Source organism: Megalops cyprinoides, chromosome 13, assembly GCF_013368585.1.
Source record: "Megalops cyprinoides isolate fMegCyp1 chromosome 13, fMegCyp1.pri, whole genome shotgun sequence".
Lineage (NCBI taxonomy): Eukaryota > Metazoa > Chordata > Actinopteri > Elopiformes > Megalopidae > Megalops > Megalops cyprinoides.
In genome coordinates, this window is record NC_050595.1 from 10,437,378 (window position 1) to 10,447,500 (window position 10,123).

The following is a 10,123-nucleotide window of genomic DNA, read 5'->3' on the forward strand; positions in this document are numbered from 1 at the left end:
AATTAAAAAGCTGCTTTGCATTGCATGCTGGATATGATGCTGGCACGCTCTCTGTATGGAGCACCCGGGGAGTGGGCCGTACTAAAGAAATTAAAAGAAATGCATCTAATTTGTACCGTCAGAATGTTCATCTGTATATTTATCTATCACAACAGGGTCTTCCACACTACGGTTGATTTGGTAAAAGCAATCAATAAAACCAGACACCTCCTCTTGTTCAACATCAGTACACGGCACCATAGTGCAACTAAATGAACAGAATTCAGACTGTTATAACCCCCTTTGTCTTGTTCTTATGCATTCCAGTTTATTCGTCTGCCATTTAGAATAAACGAATACTTTAGAATGTGTGAATCTGAGTTTGCCGCTCAGCAGTGATCAAGAAGAGCTGTAGCATTCATCATTGTCTTCTTATTTAATTATTTATTTCCTTTATTTCAATTCGAAATCTGGGAGGGGCAATAACTGCCACTCTGGAAATACAGCAGCGTGTGGCAATAGATGCACAGCAGCTTGCTTGTGCCAAGCCTGAAGTGGCACCAGAGAATGTAGTACACGCCAGCCGTGTAGTCCTGAGTGATGATCTGTCAGCAGTCCTCAGAGACTTGAGATCAGAGTGGAATAACTCCCTGTTAGAGTTTTCACAGTGCAGACTGAATGGCGGATTCAGAAGGAGAAAAATCAAAGGTAATGTTGCATTGTCAGCCTCAGAAAATCTGGGGGGGGGGGGGGGGGAAATGCCTCGACACATTAAACAAATGGATCCTGGCCCCAGCGTTTCACCATGTTGGGATTGTAAATTATGGAAACTCAAACCTTGTTCTTTTGTTCCTGAACAGTAGGCAGACACGTGGAAGAGAGCTAGCGGTGACTGACTGACTGTTCACTTTGTTTCCCCACTGTAGTAAGGCTGTGTTCAGTAAAAGCTTGGATATCTCTGACGCCAATCCCAAATACAGCAAAGAAGAAAGGTATTCACTGTTTCTGTCCCCTCCCCTCTCCACTCCCAGCGTAAAGATGCAGTGTGGCTTTTCTGTTCACAACATTTGAACATGAAAATCATTTCAATAACATGGAATGCCCTTAATAAGCAAACCCTAGCACAGGCTTTGATTTGATGATTGCTTTCAAGCCTTACAATGTGTAATTTCTTTTTTCCCCCCATTTAAATGGTAACTAACGTGAAGGAAATAAAACATTCTCAGAAACAATATCAAAAAGTGATTCATTTGAATTCAGTTTCGCCATTAACGAGATTTATTTTCAAACTCATTGTCTTAAACCCAGAATCCATTTCCCTTCACGTTCAGCCTCCCTTTTTGCATGGCGAATGTTTTTTTTATCCACGGTCCGTCTCGCAAGTATTCCTCCGAACGCACACCACAGGCATCTCCAACGTTCCAATCACAGCTGGCATCAGCTGCTACGCACAGACTTCTATTTTCCAGATCTTTCTCTGATCCAAATGTCATTAGGAGTTGACATTTCACTCCGACATCCATGAAAGCTGCTGTGAAGGAATTGGAAATGGGAGTCGTAGGGAGGGGCCGGCCCTCAGCATTCTCAAACTCGGAAATCGTTGCCTATGAAACCAAAGCAGAGGACAGCTCTGGTTGTGTGAATCTACGGATTTTCTTTGTCTTAAGTCCATAAAAGTGGAACATTTAGTCCCCAACGGCAGTTTGTTTTGGCCTTTTAGGGAAGTTGTGCCCCTACGGCCGCCTCCCTGCACATCAAAAACATTGTCCTCCTTTCTTCCTCCTTTTTCGACTTTTCTTCCTCTTTGAAGTCTACCACTTTGTCCCATGGCAGATCTCAATCGCCTTGTTTTTCACTCCTCTCTTCTTTTCCTCCTCTAACCTTGCGTTTACTACTTTCGTTTTGGTTCATTTGTGTAATGACTCTTGCGCGAGGTTCTCTAACTTTGTGCATCGGTGTGGATTCATTTTCAAGGCTGTTCCCTGCTGACCCTGGGTCCCTGAGTCGGGGGTTTCGAAATTTCACAGCCCATCTGAGTTAGATTCGATAACATGCTGTGAAAGTGGTCTGGGAATATTTTATTGGTAAAAACAACATAGTGGAAATCAATCGCCAAGATAAGTTTCCTGATTTTAAAAATACTGAATATACTGAATAATAAACTGAATGTATTATGGACAAAGTGGCGATATTTTTCTGTCCTGTCCCACAGTTACAGCCATGCTATTTGAACAACTGTTGCCATTAGTATGAGCAAAGATTGTCACAAATACAGACTGCTGTTATTTTGAAAAACATAAGAGGTGTTTCAGGGCACACCCAAACACACTGGCAGTTCTGAAGGGAATTTGATGGAAAGCTCCCCTGCATCTTCATTTCGTGGCCCTACAGCATCTTGGTAGATGGGGTGTGTGCATTTTTTTTTTTACCCTCCCTCTCAGAATTTTATGTTTATGGCTTTCTTATATATTGATTGCTTCTATTTTTTGTATTTGTATTGTAATACATCAGTACATCCATGCCCTCTTCCTCAGTCCTTTCTCTCTTGGGATTGTTATGCTTCTGTAGCACTGTGTTTTGTGTCATGGTGAATGCTTTTGTGGGTTTTTGGAGTCCCCTTTCATCATTTTTTTTCGTCTAGCCCTTCCTCACGCCTGTTCTTCTCCCATCTCATACCTTGACATGTGTGCCCTCCTCATGGAAAGTGGGACTTTGGGTGGCTGAGTGTGAATGTGGGTGGTGGTATTCTGGGTGCGTGTAATTGCATGGGTGTGTATCTGCGTGCACCTGAGTGTGTGTATGAGAGAGTCTGTGTGTGCGCGTGTATGTATGTGTGTGTGTGTGTGTGTGTGTGTGTGTGTGTGTGTGTGTCGGGGGGGGGGGTTGTGTGTGCATGTGGGCATCTCTGTATGTTCTGTGAGTTTATGTCATGTTAAATAGTAGCCCATGCTCTCCAATGTTACTTTCCCAGTTGTCAGTTTATAGAGCTTGAGATGTTGAGATCACAGTGGAGAAAAAAACAGGTTAGAGATTTTTTTTAATACATCCCACTGAACTGCTCAGATCCTGGCGAGATCTTCTGCAAGTAAGGTAAATAATTAAAAGGTCATGGAAGGTATAGCAGGTATAGCAAAAAGTATGTCTGTTTTTTTTTTTCCCATGGGTGCTATCTGCGAATGCACAAATGTACAAATTCATTTTATTGTGATCCACTGATGGGTATGAGTAAAATGTTTTGCCTGATGCACACATGAACATTACATACATGGGAATAATTTAATGGTCAAAATTTGTTTCTAACATTAAACAATGCACCACCAAAAGCTTAATTATAACCTCCGCATTTTGATCTGAGAGCACGTGTCTTCAGTACGAGTGACTGAGAGGAGAGACAGAGAAGTTAAAAACTACTGTACTTTTCTTGGTTATATAAAAAAATATCAGTGCAGAAGTTTTCCTTATCACACTGTATTGGAGCAGCGGGTTTGAAATGGAGCGTGTTTGTGGAAATGGCCTGCAGAGAAGGCTAACACTCTCTGCAGACCCCCCAAGCAGTCCCTGGAAGAGGCCACTCTGGCTGCAGCTTCCCTTCCACGCCTCTCCTGGACCCCCGGTTCCCCCTAGCTCCCAGTTTTAATACCACTGCCCATTTTCGCTTTGTTTTCCACGCACAATCCCCTCCCCCCCTCCCCAATCCCCCTCCTCTCGTTTCACCCCCGGTGTTCCGCAAAACGTTTGCCAGGCAGAGAACGGCACTCTGGAACGACCTCAAACACAGCGATTTGTCACACAGAAAGAGGACGGGGGCTGCTCCAGAAATAGCTCACAAAGAAAAGTTAGGAGGGACAAAGTGTACAGGGAAGAAGTTTTCCAGACACAGTTCGGGGAGAAAGATTCAACCACCCAACAACACAGAACATGGGGACCAGCTAGGGAGCGTCTGCCAGTGAAAGGGTTTTCTGTTCGCGTAAAAAACATGTCAGTTTTTTTTTTTTACCCAGGCCGTTATACTATTCCGTCCTAAAATGTGGCCCCAAAAGAATCACTTTGAGGGGAAAAAATAAATGGAGCTCATTAATCTAAAATGAGGAAAAAGACATGACATTATTTCAGCATTTTGCATATCTAGAATCTAATCTCGTGAAATTGCGGCCATAAAGGCATTATCAGATGCTGACTGGCAAACGGTGATAATCATTCCAGTGGTGTGTTTTCACGTGGCTTTCGTCACTTTGGACGGTGGGTCACCGTAAGTCCGACACGCCGGCACTGCCCCTGCTCCGCTGTTTGGGGAATCACATCTCTGTGCTCTTTAAATACCTGAGCCGGCAGCGTCTGCTCTCCTCCTACATGCGTACTAACACAGATCCAGCTGTCTGAGCGAGCGTGGGTGGTGTTTTTCATAGCTGTGGTATTTATAATCGCCGCTCGCGCAGTGGTGTGTCAGTGCTTACCCTTGAGTTCCTGCTCACCCCCACCCCCCACTCCCCCTGCCCTCTCCATCCATCTCCACAGTGGTGTTTCCACCACAGCCGACGCACAGGGTTTAGCGATAGTGCTAGGCCCGAGCTGCAGCACCCAGCACAGACAGACTGAAGTATCAGAGAGGCCGTCCTCCTCTTTCCTAATAAGACATACCGGGTTTTGCTACAGGAGTAGACCGGTTTGCTGGAGGTTTCCTTTACGATTGTCGGCAGCTCTTATGACAGGCAGGCGGACCTGACAGCTCAGAATCCCTTGCTCTAATGAGCAGCACATCTCACACACACACACACACACACGCACACACACGCACACACTCGCACACTCTGTGGGAGCGAACGGCACTTAAATAAGGAAGAGGGCCTCCTGGCAGAAACGGAATGGCCGAAACTCGCTCCACACAGGGAAGTGCCCTGCCTGATGAAGACAGATAGTGGAGCCGTTCTTCTTTTTTTTCTGTGTCCTGCTGTATTATTTTTGGGGATTAATGACTCGTTTTCACATTCAAGGCGCACGCTGGGTCAGAGAGGGAGTGAGAACAGTGACATTTGCCTAACTAGCCTTGTTCGTACCTAATGATCTAACACAAAAATCCCCTGTAGCACTAACCCCCATGCTTAAAAGGAGTGAGGGGCCATGCTCAGCTCCCACTGTCCCCCCCGACCCCCCCCCTCCGGCCCCCTCCCCTTCCCTTCCCCGTCCCCAGTGTGTCGCAGAACCTGCTGTCATTGCAGCCCGTCTCTCTCTCTCTAACGGCACGGGCTGTGCCTTGTGTTTTCGGCTTTGTGTCCCCCGACAGGTCGCGGTCCATAAGCGGAGCCTCCTCGGGCCTCTCCACCAGCCCCCTGAGCAGCCCCCGGGTAAGTGTCACGCGCCCCCATCCGCCTCACCCCCCCCCAAACCCCCCCCGCCCAGCCTGCGCCCCTCTGCATCCAGCAGGTCGTGCGAGAGGCTAACCACCGCTCCTGCTTCAACAGTATTCCTTTCTCTGTCAGCAGCGTGTAGTGCACAGGGGCTTCGGTGCAGCTGTGGATGAAATGAGCCGGCAAGCCTTTTACTGAGGATCAGAAAATCTTCAAAGCCAAACCTCAAAAGCACCCTTGAAGCCAACAACTTAATATTTTTGATTTCCAGCATCCCAATTTTATAGGGAAAAAGTTGTTTAGAATTTGTCAGAGGAATTAAAAAAAACTGTTTGAGGCTGCAAAAAAGATGTATGTAAAAAGTGTGAATAATTTTAAGAATATTTTCATATTTTCTCATTGAAAACAATCTTCAAATTATTGTATCCTCCAGCAGACCCGCCGTGTGCTTTGACCTGAATTTTAAGTAACCTTGAGTTCCTTTGTTTTTTATGTGTAGTGGTATTGTTGTCTACTTTTAAAATTAATACATGTAAATTTGTTGTTTAAAGTAGCGCATATTGCAGTGAGGTTGAATTGGGGCTAGTTGAAATATAGTTTGAAATATACTGACGAAGAAAAATGGTTCTTGTGTTAAATATGTTGCTGAGGATAAAAAATGAAAAACTGGGACCACACAAATATTATTAGGACAAGAAATGACATAGACAAGAAAAAATTATCTTGAATTGAGGAGTATAGTCTGGGAAAAAACCTACCCTCTACATGTTGAATAGCGTATGGATTTATTTTTAGGATTTATTTGGTTTATTCCTAAACTTAAGTTCACAGTTTCTGTAAGACAAAGCTAAACTTAAATGTAAACATAAAACTGCTAGTATCAGTCCATCAAACACTGATGTAAGATTTTTGCTGTGGAGCTTTTTTGCAGGCTGGTAAAGTAGGGCACAGATACCTCCAGCAAGCATCACTGGGAAGAAATTAGACTGAACTTCATGTTTAAAAGCTTTCTTTCACATGAAGGAATTCTGTCTGTTCTTAATGGCAGGCTTGCGCAAATCCCACTGCGGAAAGGCTTTGAAAAGTCTTGCTTTGCTGATGAACGGATGGGCCTGTAGTTTACACCCGACTTGTTCTGAAAAGCTAACAGATTGCAAATCCCTCCCCAGCTCCACAAAATGTGCTTTAATTGAGTAACTTGGAAAAGAATTTTTAAAAATCTACCTGATTTCTCAGCTCTGGAAGTGGTGTTATCAAACACTGTACAGTTTTAATGGACAGGAACGTTGACGCTGAAGATCCTTTCCGGTGAAAGGGAAATTAACAAAAGACAACTTTTGTCAGCCTCCTCAGCACAAGTCGTCTCTGGTTTTGTCTAACGCTGTTCAAAACTGTGACTGTGTGAATGCCTTCACAGCGGCTTGTCTGTTCTCCTCTCTCGCTGTGGTGATAATTAGTCTTTAGCGAGAGCTATTTTCATTAAGTCTTCAGCGTGCCTGTAAGCGATGAAGCTGCGAGTGCTGCTCGCATAGGATCAAAGGGATGAAAGACGTGGCCGTGAAGGGAGAGACAGAGGGCGTGACCCTGTCTGGTTTCACCTCGCACCCTTACGAGAGAGGCAGCTTGACAGTATAAAGGGATACCGTGCCGATCTTCACCACACCACCTCCATCCCATAATTCAGCCAGCGGCCTCACTGTCGAAGCTCTGCACCGCACACACTGTCACTCTCACACGCGCCTTGCCTGCTTGGTTTACGAGCAGAGATTTACTTTAACGATGGGGAACTAAAGCTGTTCTTGTCCTTTTTTTTGTTGCTGCTTTGCTGTTTCAGACTGCCTGTAATGCTGTTTACTTTCTCGTGGTTGTGTTGCCTTTTGGCCGAAGCTAACCGCATGTTCTTGTTTTTTTTTTTTCCTTCCTGCACTCTCACACCCACCACTCCTGGTTTGTGTTCTGTCTGTGTCTCCCACCCTCTCATTTCTGGCATATGGCTCTGTTGTCATTGCGATTTCATGTCACCAAATTATCTTGGGGGCTTTGGTGGCTGTTTTTTTTTTTTTTTTGGTCCTGCTGTGTTTTTGCGCACGCTCCTGCCTCTGTGCTCTTCCGGTTCGGTGCATGCCCTCTCCCAGCCTGTCCGACGCTTTTTTGTGCCCCCCCAGTCCCCCGACCTGTCCCGGCTACCCAACTCCAACCCCGTCCAGTCCCCAGAGTCCCGCTCCAATCGAGCTGGCTCGATCACCCCAAACTCCCTCCAGCAAAAACCCGCTCCCCTATCGCCCAACCCCAAGACGCAGACCCTCCCGACCAAATCCAAAGTGTCCGAGAAACCCCTCCAGTCCACCCGGTCCAACCCGCTGCCCAGCACTGAGGCTAACCCCTCCGCCCCCAAATCGGAGCCCTCCACCCCCTGCCAGCAGAACCCACCCTGCACCCCCAACAGCCCCCAGGTGCGCCGGCCGCCCCTGGCAGTGCCCCCGCAGCTTTCCGTTCCCTTCTCCCCCATTGTGCCCCTGTCCCCCATCCGGCTGCACCACTTCCACCCGGTGCCCGGCAGTGACCACAACGCCAAATCTATCCCCATCATACAGGTGACCCCCCACCCCTCCCCCAGGGGGAGCCCTCTCCCCACCCCCAAAGGGACGCCGGTGCACACGCCCAAGGAGAGCCCGGCGGGCACCCCCAACCCCACGCCACCCCCCAGCCCCTCCATCGGGGGCATGCCCTGGAGGACACGCCTCAACTCCATCAAGAACAGCTTCCTGGGATCGCCGCGCTTCCACCGCAGGAAACTGCAAGGTATCATGGGAAGAGGTCCCCTGTGGTATCCTCTAACAGGGCGCATGCTCCTCTCAGCTCCTCTGAACAAACTGCGGCCCTGCTGGAAACACAGGTGTTTTTGGTTATGTGACAAAGTTGACCAGAAATTATGTACTAAAATAAGGATATTCCTAAAATGTATACGCGCACATGGTGTTTTTATTTTTATAACAAAATAATTAGGCAATGAAATCATTCCTGTAATAAAACAATTCTAAAAGCTAGCTAAAAACGCTTTTAATAGAGCGATTTCCTCATGAGACTTCAGACATACCGCATTTCTTCATAGGCTAACATACATGTACAGTACCTACATATAAATATGTACAGTTAATGTGCAGTGGTCTACCAATTTATCTGCACTTGTGGTGAAGCCTGCTACACTCACTATTGTTAGGAAAGGGCTGTTACGCCATGGCACCAAAGCAAGATCCATTTTAAAGACTTCCTGATTGACCATTGCTTGGTCACGCCTTCCTCACACCTACACGTCCACTTGCTGCTTGCGTTGCTGTCTGCGTTAGGTTTTCTGAGTAGTTGTCTACAGTTAGGCTGTATAAATTGGGTCCCATTGACTCTGCTTAGCAATCTGCAATGCAGAGACAGTGTGCAGGAGCCAATGAATGCAGCAGCGGCACCCGACTAGTGCCGCCATTAGGAATTTCTTTTTCCGCGGGCGTCTATCCCTGTTCCACAGTCAAATGCTTTGATATCACAGCCCTGGGAACTGGGGCCAACGCTAATACCAGGCCTACCCATCATTAAGATTAGCATCTAACTCCACCAGTAATCCTGCCTCACTTCTCTCTGCAGAGGGTTGGAACACCAGAGGGAATTTTGCATGTGTTGGTTGCAATACGGTTGATTAGATATTAATCTCTGAAGGCGACTACTAATTAGATGTGGATCACAATCATTTGTGCTTATCTGCAAGGAGAGATGTCCCAGTGCTTGCGAAGGCATAACGCTGGCAACTGAGGAAGTCTCTGTAATGTTGTTTCATTGGTAGCAGGTGGACTTACTTGACTCCTTGACCCCCACTTTTTTTGTAACTACATACCATATATAGCAATCTGCTAAGTGTTACAGCAATCTGCCAAGTGTTACAGATGTGTGCCCTTCCTGTAGAGTCTGAAATATAAATGAGTCAGTGAGACATTTTGTACTTGTAACTGCATTGGCTCTTGGCATTAGAGTCAGTGGCAAGTGGAGGTGAAATCTTTGACCTCTGTGACCTCTATGCCTACTTCACAGTTCCTACGCAAGAGGAGATGTCCAGCCTCACCCCAGAGTCTTCCCCCGAGTAAGTAACTCTATACTACTTTCTCTTGGACTGGACAATGCATTCAATGAAGCATCAATTCACACAAACTAACCCTTACCCTAACCTACAGGCTTCAGCTCAAGCAGTAAATACCGTGGCATTTACTGTTTGTTAAAATAGGGGGAACTGAGAGATGTAATCCAACAGTTGATACTTATGTGCGCATTTATTTTTCCAAGTCTTCGTATTTCTTCTCTAGTTTTGTCAGAACTACATGAGTGAAGTCATACAGCACTTTTGTTTAATGTTGTCATGGAATCGGTGTCCATTAATATTTCAGTATTTCAGTTTTCAATTCAGCTGTTTCTGGGCCATGCTTGGGAGAAGAGGCTATGCTTTTTGGTTGGTCCAAATGATGTCATTGCTTCTGAGGGGCATGTTGCTCACTCATAGTGAGCCTTGGTAAGCTTGGCTACTTGAATGATCAGCTCTTAGTTCTGGGCTGCTAGGCATTGGAGCAAGCTGGTAGCAGCAGCTGACACCCAATCAGGTACTACAAAACTGCATGTAGCCCATCTTAAAGCCGCCAGTCATGTATCTACAATCCAAGCTCCACCAGACATGGTTGACAAAAGTCCTCATTCGGCTAAGACTGGGAGGTGTCACGTGCGTCCTTAGAAACCCTTGTGCTGGGCCCACTACGGCCCACTTC

The 10,123-nt window shown here is 46.3% G+C and overlaps 1 protein-coding gene across 4 annotated transcripts in view; it reads left to right on the forward strand.

The window, feature by feature from the left end:
- Positions 1-10,123, forward strand: part of brsk2b (BR serine/threonine kinase 2b) — a 176,873-nt gene that overhangs the window by 150,744 nt on the left and 16,006 nt on the right. For 3 of the 4 annotated variants that reach the window (XM_036543494.1, XM_036543491.1, XM_036543492.1), the window contains exons 13-16: positions 906-971; positions 5,261-5,321; positions 7,919-8,126; positions 9,402-9,450. In XM_036543494.1, coding sequence (XP_036399387.1) covers positions 906-971; positions 5,261-5,321; positions 7,919-8,126; positions 9,402-9,450 — 384 coding nt within the window. The remainder of the gene's footprint in view (positions 1-905; positions 972-5,260; positions 5,322-7,918; positions 8,127-9,401; positions 9,451-10,123) is intronic. The other variant, XM_036543493.1, reaches the window with a different exon arrangement.